The sequence below is a fragment of the Hypomesus nipponensis genome, chromosome 24 (genome assembly GCF_054491055.1).
Source record: "Hypomesus nipponensis isolate SF chromosome 24, ASM5449105v1, whole genome shotgun sequence".
Taxonomy (NCBI): domain Eukaryota; kingdom Metazoa; phylum Chordata; class Actinopteri; order Osmeriformes; family Osmeridae; genus Hypomesus; species Hypomesus nipponensis.
In genome coordinates this window covers 6,571,278-6,586,182 of record NC_140384.1, presented here as the reverse complement: position 1 = coordinate 6,586,182, position 14,905 = coordinate 6,571,278, and the positions used below count along the sequence as shown (strand labels likewise).

Here is a 14,905-nt window from a genome sequence, read left to right as displayed (position 1 = left end):
CTGAGTTGCACTGGATGGATGCTGAACGGGAAGGGAGTATGGAATGGGAATGCCCAGAATCTTTGAACTAACGTTAGCTACCGGCTACAAAGGCAAACTGACAACTGAAACTATATAGCCTGGCTAGTCATCAAGAGAGACCATATAGAAGAACTCAAGGTATGAATATTCGTGAAATAAGAATTTGTAGCCAAGGGATTGTCAGATCGGACCCTAGTGGGATGATAAGCTAGGTCTGAACATTTAGTAGTAGCTAGCTAGGCTACTAGGCTAGCACTACTAGCTAGCTAAGCGAGTACAGCATGAGTGAAACCTTTAACCTACCAAGCTACCCAGATCAATTATACCTCCGAATTACATGAAAATGTATGTCTACACATTTGTTTACGATAGGGATGGTTTACAATCCGGCTAGTTGGGTACTAGAGCCCTATCGCTGCAGCTAACCCCTAATAACACTCGCTAGCTACCCACCCTACATTGTCAGTCGTTCTGTTACTGGTAGTTAAACCACTGTTAGGACTAGTAATACTACTCATCAGTTGCAGTGCCTACTTAGGTTAGCTACATTAGCAGGTTATGAATCAGGTGTTTCAGTCTTGTTGGTATTTCATCCATACAACCAACAGTTTATATTTTGCATTGTCCATAGGAAATTATGCCAAGATTAGTTTGTGAAATAGAGAGAGCAAGCACTATCTACAATTACAAACACAAAGTAACCTTAACCTAATCCCTTCCTTCTAGCATTCGCTACAAGTTACTTTTAGCCGTCTAACATGTTGTGAGCTAGCTAAATGTTTGAAAATCGATTTTAAATGTTGATTAGTTTGACCCTCTGTTTCTTAAACAAACACACAAATTACACTCGCTGTCTAAAACATGTGGGTATGCATGTAAATGTACTGAAAGTAAGTCTGTATGTCTTTCTTGAGTTTAAATTAACTGCAGGCTCTATTTTCTGAAATTGACTAACTACTGGAACAATATTTTTACAGAATGTCCTTCCAATTCACTGTCCAGAGAATGTGACTTATGCAATAGCAATTACTCTTCCTTGTCTCTCCCTCCTCAGCCTACATTTGGAAAATGTTTAATACTGCTTTACTCAAAAATCTCGAGCTCTTGGAAACAAAACATTAGAAACCAAAGGTTAATAATGACAGTATATATAAGCTTGTTTATGTCAATTTTTTATCAGCTATTAATTGTAGGATTTCATGATGGCTTGGAGAGTTCCATGTTAGGGCATGTTGTATGGCTGGAAGGGATATTTTCGACTTCAGTTCAGAGGTTACACTGTCTGCTCTTTCTCACTCACTGATGCCTTGTCATGGTTCACCCCTGTGAGCTTCTTATTCAAGGGGTATGCCACAGGAAACCGATGTAATGGAAAGGAACTGACTCCGTGCAGTCAAAGCACACTGAATAAGGAAGAGGAGGAACAGGGAGGGGGCTTGTTGTAGGATGAGAGAGAGAAGGGCTGAAATGTTCACTGTTTACGTCTCCCCCTACCTCTCTTTCTCCTGGCTTTGTCACATTCACTGCAAGGGGCTGTCTTGCAGGTCGATCTGGGATCAGATCCAAGGGACTTTTGCAGTTCTAGGAGTTGCTGAGATTAAATGGCACCTTTTTTAGATTTGGAAAATGCATGGTGTTGGTTTTGGGATCTGATGTTTTCTGTAGAGAACAGGGCGAATAGACTGAAAAGTTAAGACTGTCCAGTCTTATCAACACAATTGGCCCCTACCTTCCTTTCTCATTCAAAGCCCTTCCTAAAAAGAGAGCTGCCACCTGGGTTAGATGTGTGTTTTGGATGCTTTGAACCAGAATTGAGCTGCGTTCTGAAAGCAGTAGTGCTCATGTCAGCATGTGGCTGTGTTTGGCAACACACCATGCACATTCTAAACAGAGGAGAGTGGGATGAGGGCCCCCCCCCCACACACACACACACACACACACACACACACACACACACACAGGTGGTCTTTTTTTTGCAATGTGTTATCATTGCTTGCTCTGCGCTTTACCATTTAGTCAGGTTACACGATGCAGTCTCTGACTACATCTCAGGCCGTTGGGGAATGTGTACACTTAGCATATTTCTATGGGGGGTCTGAATAAACAGGCACCTCCCCACCACAGGAACTGCTAGGCTACAGCACAGCATAGCCTAGGCATCTGAGAGACATTAGCCAGTATAGCCACATTCTCTCCTCACAAGCTGAGCCCCTCGACTGCTTACGTGAGCTTTAAGTAGACAAGGGGGAGCTGTTAAACAATCTCTGGAAACATCTCATCATTCCAGTCCAAGTATGGTTTCCCCCCCAGTTCCAGAAGCTTTAACCCGATAGAATCTTTAGGGTGTTTTTTTTTGGTCCTCTTTTTAACAAAGCATTGCTTGGTTTTAATTCAAATGAGCACTCACATCTGTCAATACAGTGTTAAAAAAAAAATGCCCAGCAGCTAGCAGCAGGCTAGGCTTCCCCCCCTGACTCTCAGGGCAGAATAGGCAGTACTAATATCCCCTCAGCTGAGAGATATCACTCAGACGTCTGCCCCTCGCCATCTCAAGCACTGCTTGAGAATTTGAACTGAGAACTGAGAACCACCATTTGAGAAAAGTGTTAAACACCTCAGGTAGTCTGCAGTGTGGCTGTCCATTTGGTCCATATCAGAAATCCGTAAGTGTCTTGCCAGCATTTTTAAACAAGCTACAGTATTCGTTTCCCTGACTTGAACCAAAGCAACATTTTGTTAAAGCACTTCACCCCACATTTACTTTTTTTCCCCCCCTTTCTTGGCCCCATCGTTACATCAGGTAAGCTGATAAACACATTTTTCCCTATCAGTGTGTGGAGTTTTGTGCAGAGTGAAGACCCAGTTCATAGCTGGATCATGAATGACCCCTAGTGGAGGTCGACAGCTTTCCAGGTAGTCTCAGGCAGATACGGCACTCATGGTTTCCCCAACTTCAGCAGCCGAGGATCCCGTCATGTTTTTATGGGGTTATGAAAATGGAAAGAATCCCTCCTCGACGGAAAAGTCGAAGGTAGTCTTCAGTGCTCTGACACGTGTATCATTCCTCCCTTTGTGCAGACTGAGCTGTAAATGTATCGGCAGCCGAGAGCCCAGCATGAAGAGGACAGGCCGGCCGGTGGCAAGTAAGGCTCCGAGTGGCGAGCGAGGGAAGACAGAGGGTGCGGCAACAGGAGCCTCCGCCAAGGCTGCTGCCAAGACCTCTTCAGCACCACCGCTTTCTAAGGTTCACCTCGCGTTTGAGTCAAAACACCTTCCCCTCTCCCCACCGCCCCCCCCCCCCTCCCCCTGTAACTCAATTCCTGTTTTGGTTTTCTATGTATTATGGGCCGTATTGAGTCTGTGGATTATGCTGTGTTTTTCAAGGTGAAAAGCAATGACGATCTGCTAGCAGCCATGGCTGGGGGCGCTTCTGCACCTAGCAGCACGGTCACCAAGAGCAAGCGGACAGCATCCACCGGAACCAGTGCCGGTAACCCAGAGAAACCGAAAACTTCAGGTACTTATTTTCATTCCTATTTTATCATTATTTTCCTAGTCATAGTCAAGCTATTGTCTGTGACACGGTATGTTCTGTTTCTCCCACCAGGAGCCTCAAATAAGCGTGCGACGTCCTCGGTGTCCAAGGAGTCGGCCACATCCAGGGAGCGTCTACGGACTTCAAGAACCTCGGCCAGTAAGAAGCAGTCAGCGTCCGGGGCGGGGCAGGGGGATGCTGCGCAGGGGAAGCGTTCCCGCGGCCATGCCCCGCCCGAGTCGGAAGCCCGCATGAACAAGTCTAAATCGGACAACCAGATCAGTGACAAGGTGGCCCTGGAGGCCCAGGTGACGGACCTGCTAGGCCTGGCCAAGAGCAAAGACGTGGAGATCCTGCACCTGCGTAGCGAGCTGAGGGACATGCGAGCCCAGCTGGGCTTGGGACTGGAGGAGACGACCCCCGAAGAGGGCCCGGGCGAGGAGGAGAAGCCCCAGGGCTCTGCTATCACGGCAGCAGACGTGGAGTCCACCCTGCTCCTCCTGCAGGAGCAGAACCAGGCCATCCGCGAGGAGCTCAACTTGCTGAAGAGCGAGAACCGCATGCTGAAGGACCGCCTCAACGCCCTGGGCTTCTCCTTGGAGCAGAGGCTGGACGGCTCCGATAAGTTCTTCAGCTACCCCTCCCTGAGCCCAGATCTGGTGGCGGGAAGCGGGCACAGCGACGGCGGGGGAACAGGGACGCTCGCGTCCTCCGTGGAGGGCTCCGCTCCGGGCTCCCTGGAAGACCTGCTGACCGGCCACCAGCACGGCGGCTCGGCGGACAACCTAGACAGCGAGTCCAGCGAGGTCTACCAGGCGGTGACCTCCAGCGACGACGCCCTGGACGCCCCCTCCGGGGCTTCCTCCTCCTCCGAGTCGGAGGGCGCGCCCGGCCGGGAGCGCTCGCGGCGGGGCGGCGACGAGGTGTCGGTGGCCTGCCTGACGGAGCGCATCCACCAGATGGAGGAGAACCAGCACAGCACCGCCGAGGAGCTCCAGGCCACGCTCCAGGAGCTGGCCGACCTGCAGCAGATCACCCAGGAGCTGAATGGGGAGAACGAGCGCCTGGGCGAGGAGAAGGTCCTCCTCATGGACTCCCTGTGCCAGCAGAGCGACAAGCTGGAGCACTACGGCCGGCAGATCGAGTACTTCCGCTCGCTGCTCGACGAGCACCACCTGGCCTACGCCCTGGAGGAGGATATCAAGAGCGGCCGCTACATGGAGCTGGAGCAGCGCTACGTGGACCTGGCAGAGAACGCCCGCTTCGAGCGGGAGCAGTTGCTGGGCGTGCAGCAACACCTGAGCAACACGCTCAAGATGGCGGAGCAGGACAACGCTGAGGCCCAGGAGGTGATCGGCGCCCTGAAGGAGAGGAACCACCACATGGAGCGCATCATGGAGTCGGAGCGGCAGGACCGCAAGGCCATGGTGGGCGCCCTGGAGGAGTACAAGGCGGCGGTGAACTGCGACCAGGTGGAGCTCAACCGCTGCCGGGCACAGCTGGACCAGGAGAGGCAGAAGGTGGCGGAGTTGTACTCGGTCCACAACCAGGGGGACAAGAACGACATCTGCCAGCTTCTGGAGGGCGTCCGAGTGGACAAGGAGCAGGCGGAGGGCAGGGCTGCCAAGCTGCAGGAGGACCTGGGCCACGCCCGGACCGACGTCACCAGGCTGCAGGACACCCTCAACAAGGTGGGTCAAACTGCACACCAGACAGACATGCATTGCTTCCCACAGTGCTTTGGGGGGGGGGATCTATAAGCAGCGTTCCACAGATTTCAATGTCAAAACGAAGCCCATATCTAATCACAGAACACATACTGTAAATTCTCGCAGTCACGTAAATTCATTTTTTTCCCCACCGCGGATACGGAACGAGAATCCATTGAGGGGCTTCATTAGTTAACCAGCGGTTGATGGATTCCCCCCCCCCCTCCCCCCATCTCTTCCGGTGTGTTTTGCTTGCAGCTGGACGGGGAGTACAGGGCCTTCCAGGAACAGGTGCAGATGCAGATGGCCGAGCACAAACGGGGCCTGGAGAAGCAGCGCGGCGACCTGCAGGAGAAGGAGACGGAGGTCTCCGACATGAAGGAGACCATCTTCGAGCTGGAGGATGAGGTGGAGCAGCACCGAGCCGTCAAACTCCACGACAACCTCATCATCACCGACCTGGAGAGTGAGTGGGATTGGCTTTTTGAATCCAGTGCTGCAGTCTCCACTTCTGGCCACATGGCGGCGGTCTAGAGTTTTCTATGCTTAAAGTGCCCACACACGGGAAATTGAAAAAAAAACTAATTGTTTACATGACTTAAGTCAATTCATTTTGTTAAAAAGCATGACTCCTCCTTGTAATACCGCATTTAGCCTAGTTTCATCAAAATTACCATGAACTCCAGTGGAGTTTATCACAATTAAACAATAACAATGTCCTGTTTCGTAACCCCTTGCTACAGAGGTCCCTGTCTCTATCATGCCTGGGTTTGTTTTAAGGGAGATCTTCTCACTGTCTTCCTGTGCTGTGTGTGAATTTATCCCGCGGCCCGTTCACATGAACTCAGTTGTGCGTGTGTGTTTCCTCCTCTAGACTCTGTTAAGAAGCTGCAGGACCAGAGACATGACATGGAGCGGGAGATTAAGATTCTCCACAGGAGACTGAGGGTGAGGGCTCCCCGTCACCGGCCACATTAAACGCAACACTAAGGTCTGGTCCTGTTAGGGACCGCTATTTACCCATAGAATTTACATTACATTTACATTTAGTCATTTAGCAGACGCTGTTATCCAGAGCAACTTCCAGTAAGTACAGGACATTACCCCGAGGCAAGTAGTTTGAAGTACTTTTCCCAAGGACCCAACGTCATTTGGCATGGCCGGGAATCAAACCAACAACCTTCTGATTAATAGCCCGACTCCCTAACCACTCAGCCATCTGACCACACCACCATTAGAACCCCTTTTGGATTTTTTTCATGTGCTTCTACTGTACATCTGAAATTTGTTTCAACATTTACCTACTTGTGTGTGTGTGTGTGTGTGTGTGTGTTTGTGTGTGTGTTCAGGAGGAGTCGGCAGAGTGGCGTCAGTTCCAGGCCGATCTCCAGACGGCCGTTGTCATCGCTAATGACATCAAGTCGGAAGCCCAGGAGGAGATCGGGGACCTGCGGCGCCGGCTCCACGAGGCCCAGGAGAAGAACGAGAAGCTGGCCAAGGAGCTGGACGAGGTCAAGAACCGCAAGTAAGGCTCATACAGACATAGAGACATACAGACTTACTTTCAGTACAAACCACCCCGTCATCCATTGTCTCACGCGTTTCACTCGATCCAAAACCAAGCGGCTCGTGGTGGGATCTGCCAGTGCATGTTTGCAGCTGTGTTCATGCGAGTGTGTGTACTGAATGCCTGTGGGTGTACCCCAGGCAGGATGAGGAGAGGGGTCGGGTGTATAACTACATGAACGCCGTGGAGAGAGACCTGGCCGCCCTGAGGCAGGGCATGGGGCTGAGCAGGCGCTCGTCCACCTCCTCCGAGCCCTCGCCCACTGTCAAGACCCTCATCAAGAGCTTCGACAGTGCCTCACAAGGTACCCCCCAGTGCGAGTGTAAGATATGACCCCCCCTTTTCTCACCTTAACACATTCGATGGGTAAATGAAGGGTTGAATCGACCCAGTTGGTATTACCTCTGGGGAAAACGGGAGCGTTTATCGCTGCGATTTTTTGGGGGGGGCGTTTTCACTCATCTCTGGTCTTGCACTCCACTGCAGGTCCGGTAGCTGCTGCCGCTGCTGTAGCTGCTGTTGCCGCTGCCCCCGCGCCCCCTGCTGCCCCCCTCCCACGCACCCCGCTCAGCCCCAGTCCCATGAAGACCACCCCCGCCGCCGCCGTCTCTCCCATACAGGTATGGCATCAGGAGACCTCTAGATTATAGATGGAAACACGTGTTTCTATGTACGACAGCTGCGTTGGCATATTTATTTCATCATAAATCATATGCGTTGACTCGTTCTCCCAAACTACAGATGTGGTGCCAGGAATCTGGTGTTGTTTTTCTGGTGTTGTCACTTGGGCGGCAGTGCAGGGGTTAAAGTGGACACGCTTCCTGTTCTCACCATATCCCTGTGTGTTTATATATCTCTAGTGTTCCACAGATAGCCCTTCCTCCTCTGGCTCTTGCAGTTTGTCAAAGTTGACAGCCACTTGCCTGCTCACGTTGTGTACATTCGCTGGAGAAAATGTTTGTCATTTTCCACAGTCACTACAGATTCATGAATATTCTTAGAGAAAATATGTCATGTTTCTAGATATATTCTCTCACTCCAAATTCAGTTCCACACTTTCCTATACTTTTTAGGAGAAAACCTCATATCCTTAAATATCAGTATCACTTAGACATTTAAGATTAATTAGTCTTTTCATGACCACAAACAGTCTGTAGTTAATAAAAAATATATTTATTGTCCCCGGGGGATAGTTTTTGTGCAACATAAAAAGAAGAGAAGCACACTGTTCAGATATGCAACCACCAAAACCTTAACCAATAGCAGACATCGTTTTCAAAGTGAAATGAGTAAAAAAAAGTAGAGATAGTCAATAGCTCCACTAAAAGAGGTAGACGGCAGCTATTGCATGTTTGTCTGTTTGATAAGAAGTCTCCATGTTGGGAAGCCTGTCTTCAGAGCTGAAGGGACCAGAGTCCATGTCTCTTCATTCCTGCTTTCAAGTCCATATTTTCCTCACCCCTCTATGACCTCACGTCCTGCATGAAAACACACTGCCGTCTGAACTGCTTCCTGTCTGAAAACACCTGCTACCGGAGTGTGCGTGTGTTTTTAATCTAGCCTGGGATGTTCTTTTACAGAGGCATTCCATCAGCGGCTCCATGTCTGCTCCGAAGCCCCTCTCCTGTCTGAGTGATAAGAGGCCCAGCTACTCAGACGTCAGCATGCCAGGTGAGGCCTCAGTAAACCTTTAGACTCATCTCCGGGGAAAAAAAAGGCACCAAAAATAGACATGGTTTGAATCAAACCCCATTACCCCCCCCCCCCCCCCGCCCGTTTACTACATTAGAGGCTGGAATATTGGATATTGGACAGCACAGACTGCAGGATTCTGTTGTTGAGGTCTTCACAGGCCGTTTTAGAGGCTTGTTGCTGTGTCCAAGGCATCGGCCATCTGCTGGGGAGGGAGGGGACAGTGTGACCTCTGGAGGCAGGGGGGTGTGGACTCAGCGAGGTGTTGAAGCTGATTTGAGTTGTCATGGGTAACAAAGCATCGGGGCCTGCGGTGGGTGAACTGTCATCATTAAGTGGACGCTTAAAAATGTGTTATTGAACACGTTTAGGGATATTTTAACATCCTTCCTCTTCCCGATTGAATTTGAGATGTAAATATCCATATTGCTCTCCATGCAGTACAATACTGACAATGATAAAAAAAAATATATATAAACAAATCATCATAATCATAAATATATATATATATATATATATATATATATATATATATATCATGCTTGTTCAAAACCTTGGTCATTGAAATCTATTTGCACGGGTCCCCTTATGCATACGAGCTTACTGTGAACGTGCCGTTTTGGCCATAGCCTCTAATGTTTTCAGTGTATTGTGATGGATCGTCCTCCTTAATGGGAAACAAACCCTCGATGGTGCTTCCTTCACAGTGGGGGTTTGGAATGGTGCTTAACCCCCTAAATAGAATCTCTCCTTGAGAAGCATTTACAGTAGTCAAGCAGTGTTTTTCTTAGCAACGTTTTGTTTTCTCGTGTGCCTTCTCCTCACAGCAGAGCATCTCCTCCGGGGCTCCTCTGCCAGCCGCCCTCCGTCTGCTCTCCAGAGGGTCTCCAACATGGACGCCTCTAAGGCCATGTCAGGTCAGACACCAGTTCCTGCTACCAACCATGACACTAGCTGATGTAATTTCCCCCGAAACTAAAGGAAGCAGCCAGCCATACACACACATTCCATACTCCCCTGCGCATTCAGCGCAGTAAACGCGACTCGGTTCACTTTATTGATCCTGAAGGGAAATTCCAAGAATTCTGCTGGGTTAGTCTAACTGTGGACATGTGTGGTGCTGTGCTGTGCCCAGTGTCCCGCAGGAGCAGCGAGGAAATGAAGAGGGAGCTCTCGGCCTCCGACGGGGGCTCCTCGTCCTCTCTGATGGCTATGGCCTCGGCCTCCTCCCAGCTCTCCCTGTCCACCTCCTCCCCCACGGCCTCCGTGACCCCCACCGCACGCGGCCGCCTCCGGTACGAACGCACCCCCTCTCACCCGCTTCGCACTTCCTGACACTGAACGGTAAACGTGCCGCGGAGGTCAAACGCTCAAACGCGGCTCGTGTGTGATCTGTGTGTCCAGGGAGGAGAGGAAGGACCCCCTGGCTGCCTTGGCCCGGGAGTACGGAGGCTCCAAGAGGAACGCTCTCCTCAAGTGGTGCCAGAAGAAGACCGAAGGGTACCAGGTAAGTCCGCACGCCCGCTCACGTGTTTGGGGGTCTGATCTGGTCCAACTGTTTAGAAGTGATTGTCAAAGCTTTGTCTCTACCTCCCACTCACTGTCTGTCACGCCACCGTCATCATCATAAACCATAATAGATGTCGTCATGAGAACCGCTGCGTTTGGTCTTCATAGGAGTGGCTCACCGTCCCCTTCAGCATCACTGTAGACAAGCACCGGACATTTTGCCCTCAGAGGGGATTAACATGGGCCGTTGATCCTAGCTCTAATGAATAGATCTTTACTTATTAGATTAGCTTATTATCGACACTTTCCGCCGTCACGGTCTCGAGGTGGTCCCTTTTATTGTTTGTTTGCGACTGTAGGGAGTGAATGGTTGCCACGGTAGCCAGTTTATGGTGGTCATCTCCAGGAAGTGCGCCAAATTTGGCACGTCCTGTTAACGGAGACCCGTGTCTGGCAGGAGGTGCTGACGTCCAGTACATATGGATTCACACTGTAGTGGGAACCGATGACCTGTCAAAACAGCTGGGACAAGTTAGACATGTTGTTTAGAGGGAGTTACTGTAGAACAGTATTTATAAGGGAAGCCTGCGAGGAAATAAAAAATAAATAAAAATAGAATGTGTACTGCTTCCAGATGCGTCATTTCCTTATTAATTGATCGATGAATCAATAAGAGCAATCACCTCTCACTTGATCCACACGTCTCTTGATAGAGGAACTAGGTCATTCGGATAAGCTGTGTGCTCAGGGGGGGGAAACAAACCTGACGAAATAAGACCTTGGTTCCGTGCTTGCATGTACAAACATGTCCGCACGGCTTGTTCTGCCTCGCTCTCGTCTTAAAACAGTTTTGTGCTTTTTACGCGTGCTCTAGTTGTACGCCACTTTGACACAAAAGCACCCGCTGAACAAACACAATGTGAACATGGCATCTCCTGTGAACTCATCGCGATCGATCTCTTTCAGAACATCGACATAACGAACTTCAGCAGCAGCTGGAACGACGGCCTTGCCTTCTGCGCTGTGCTGCACACCTACCTGCCTGCCCACATCCCCTACCGGGAGCTTGGCAGCCAGGACAAGGCAAGCACACGGCCTCCTGGCGGAGCCATGGATGATTTAGGCCTGCTTTACGACACGTTATACTGCTCCGTTCTTATGGCCCTCTGTACAGTGTGTCTGAATATGTGCTTTCTTTTACGTGTCTGCAGAGGCGGAACTTCACTTTAGCTTTTCAGGCTGCGGAGAGTGTTGGCATCAAGTCTTCTCTGGTAAGGATGAGAAGAGTAGCGAGAAACCGCCACTTTTGGAATGAAACAATATGTATTATGTTGTGAAACTCGTCCTACATACAATACATGCATGCTTCTACATTCAGATGGTACTGGAGTTTTAGCAAGCCATGGCTAAATGTCCCTCCCATTTCAGGATATCAATGAGATGGTCCACACGGAGCGACCTGATTGGCAGAGTGTGATGACCTACGTCACAGCCATCTACAAGTACTTTGAGACCTGAGGACTCCCCTCGGGCACCCAGGGCATCCTGAACCACCACGCAGGCAAGCCATCACCTCAACCCCAGCATGTCATTCAGAAACCTCAGCTCTGCGGGGCGTTCTCGGCCCCGACCCTCCACAGCTACGTTCCACGTCTTCCACGCTCGTCTTAATGCCCCTCCTCAGCGTGGAGGAGAAGCCTCTCGGGAATCACTGAACTAGTTCTCTATCCGGAGCGTGGGGTGGGAGCTGTGTTCATGGGAACATTCTAGATCTTTAGAGGGACGGAAGCTTCGCCCGAGGGCACTTGAAGACTTCTTTTTAGGGTTTGCCATATTTAGGGTGACGTCAAGCGCCAGTGCTGAACGGACAGCCGAGTTGAGGCACTCTCCTGTGGTTCTCCAGCTCCAGGGCCACGCTGCAGTCACCCCCACTCTCAGTGCCTTCCTACCCTGCTTCCTCTTCTCCGACCCAGGCTTCGTCCCATGTGTGTCTGCCAAGCAGTTTTTCTACGCTGATCTGATTACTATGTGTGATCTGCTTTAGTATGGAGACAAGAAAAAAACAAGGATATTTTACTTTATGAAGTCTTCCTGACTCATGAGTGCCGTCAGAGAAATGTGCCTCTAATGGCAGAAGTGCCTTTCCGGATAGCCTTTCTGGAGTTTGGTTTATAAACACCGTGAGCTTGTACTATAGATTGTAAAGGGATCAATTTATCAGGAACATTATCATCTTTTAAACTCAAGTTGTAGTCTTAGGAAGTGGACTCTACCTCTAAAAGGAGAAGGAGTGTCCTTACACTACAATATGGGATTGCCTTGATTTTTCCCCCCCACTTTCTCCTTAATTCCGTAGAATTGTGTGGAAGGCCTGTGTCATCTAATGCTTATGCTCAGTAATGTGTAGTGTGATGTTTTGAATATTTTATTTCTTCTATTTGCTCCAACAACCAAGTCATTGAAAGAAAGTGTGACAACTTTAAAACTGTTGCCAATGACAACAGAGTTAACTGTACATATCAGATTAACTCATATTTGTCAGACTTCATTTATGATATATTATCATCTATCACCTTAGTTTAATAATTTCCTGTTCAAATAAATATATGCAGAGCACGCCAATTTATGTTTACATTATACCACCAAGAGTTATGTTTAAATAAAGGATTAGAAGAGGCAGACAATTCGTATTCATTAGTGTGGCTTCTATAATCCAATATAGTATAAGTTTATTAGTTTTATCATGACATATGTGAAATTACTACAATACTGTTGCACTGATCTCTTTCATAAAATAATTACCTTTGTACGCCACAGACACACTTGCAGATGTGGTATTTTTCACATGTGATGATAAAAACCTTGGAATGTCAACACTATTTAAAAGCACATTCAGTCTGGACTCCTACCCAAGCCACCTCACCACCATCTGCTTAGATTCAAACTGATTCAAGCACCAAGACAAAACACAGTAAATGGGTAAAATGATCATTTACATGATTGTATGAATATTTAAATGTTTCTCATGATCATTTAACCGTGTTGCACAGAATTCTCTCAACAATAATAAGAAGGATGACGAATTAATTTCTTTATTGTTTTCGTTGACCGACCACAGCAATCCTTAAAATTTAAATTCAACGTTCCTATCAGCTATAAGGTTATGTGTAGTATCCCTGCCATAAAGAGGGGAATGTGTCTTGATCAAGCTCCAGTGGACGTTGCATTCCAGAAGGCTCATATGAAGTGATTTATTAGCACAGAGCCCAAGCCTGCTATTGTACTATGGACAGAGTTAACAAAGCCAAGATGATCCAGTAAGAAGTTAATTTAATGTTGACATGAAGCAACTACCAAGGGAAATATCACAACGTCTGTATGTACCACTGCCTGAGTAACATCAGATGTGCATCTTGCCTTCTCTTTAGTTTATTGCTGTGCTGTTTGACAACAGTTATGACGTGAAAGCTAAAAGGAAAAACATTATTGTACGGGTCCACTACATTTATATTCTGTTTACTTGAGACACTGAGCCTGTTTCTTTATTTTATTATTACCAGACATTTATCTTTTGCTTGTTGTTACTTTATTCATGTTATACTTTAACAGGTGGATACAGAATGAAAGTACTAGAACTAGCTTTTCTTATTTCAGTTTCAAAGAAATGATTGCGACCACGTGAAGGGCTGAAAGTCTTGTAAAGCACATTATGATAATCAGTTAATGTAAAGAACCAACCGATTGTATTTATAATGCTTTATTTTTCTTCACTTATAAATAATAATGGATTGAAAAATGCTTTTGGTCTTTTCTTTTATGTTGCATTTCTTGACAAGTATTGATATTATTTTATTAATATTGTCCCCCCTTACAAGTTGACTGGAGAGAACAAATGATCTGTTCACGATATAAACATTCAAACAAGAAGGTATTTTGTACACATGATAAAGATAGATACATTCTAATTACAGCATCAGTATCATAAGATTATACCAAATAAAATGGTGGTCAACTGTTGATGAATAGTGTATTTCATTAAGCAAAAGTACAAGAGCTGTTGAGATTTGGCACACAGCAGTCTTTGTTCAAGTAATGAATGAAATCGATTTCCTTAGGTAGGATTAAAGCCATAGCAAGAATTTTTCACGCTCTGGCTCTGGATAGGCTATAGAGGAAATTCCTAGATTATTGAGGATAAATCTGTTCTGCAGTTTGGTAATCATTGACCTTCGTCGTACAGAGCTCAGAATGTTTCACATATAATTCACAAGAACATGAGAGAGATTTCAAGAGAACCATACACACACTTTTAGTTGCACCTTGCAAATCACTAAACGTCTGTCTCCTCTAGGGCTACATCCATCATCACGTCTGAGCAACTGCGCAGTTCTGTGTGTAACGCGCAGCATTTTGGACATGACTGGAAAAGTGTAGGAACTAAGTTTTTGGCTAGTTTACTCTGGAATAAATGTAAAGTCTAGACTGCAGTTACCATTCAGAGAATGGTTCTCAAAAGTTATTTTTTAAACTACATAATTGGCTTGCCATTAAAAAATTAATAAACAATTTCATATTCCGTAATACGACGAGAAAAGTTATTATTATTTATTGGTTTTGGACCTCCCTCCCAATATTTCACATAGCTATAATAAAAGATTTACAGCCTACTTTAGCTGCTTTTGATCGGACTGTTTATTTTGCTGGCTGAGTCACGTGTAGGCTGATCCACAAGTGATCTGGGTCTAGTTGGAAACAGCATCAGTTGGTTGTAATGAAAGGTGGAGTAGGACAACTAAGATAGAGCATAAATGTATTTATGACGAACTCGTTGGATAATTTCAATAAGGTACGTTTTTGTTGTATTTTTTATTA

General features: G+C 47.5%; 1 protein-coding gene across 3 annotated transcripts; it reads left to right on the top strand.

Moving 5' to 3' along the window:
- The first annotated feature begins 15 nt into the window (after positions 1-15).
- Positions 16-13,829, top strand: specc1la (sperm antigen with calponin homology and coiled-coil domains 1-like a). Of its 3 annotated transcripts, none has more exons than XM_084690692.1 (16): positions 16-159; positions 3,100-3,265; positions 3,406-3,538; positions 3,629-5,247; positions 5,524-5,731; positions 6,140-6,213; positions 6,615-6,790; positions 6,973-7,136; positions 7,319-7,452; positions 8,413-8,503; positions 9,352-9,441; positions 9,660-9,819; positions 9,929-10,031; positions 11,000-11,116; positions 11,245-11,304; positions 11,462-13,829. In XM_084690692.1, exons 2-16 carry the CDS (start codon positions 3,137-3,139, stop codon positions 11,549-11,551), a joined length of 3,348 nt encoding a protein of 1,115 aa, XP_084546818.1. In that variant the 5' UTR covers positions 16-159; positions 3,100-3,136; the 3' UTR covers positions 11,552-13,829. The 3 variants fall into 3 exon arrangements, with proteins under 3 accessions (XP_084546818.1, XP_084546817.1, XP_084546816.1); XM_084690691.1 differs by having other exon boundaries at positions 6,973-7,154; positions 9,355-9,441; XM_084690690.1 differs by having other exon boundaries at positions 6,973-7,154.
- Positions 13,830-14,905: the final 1,076 nt, after the last annotated feature.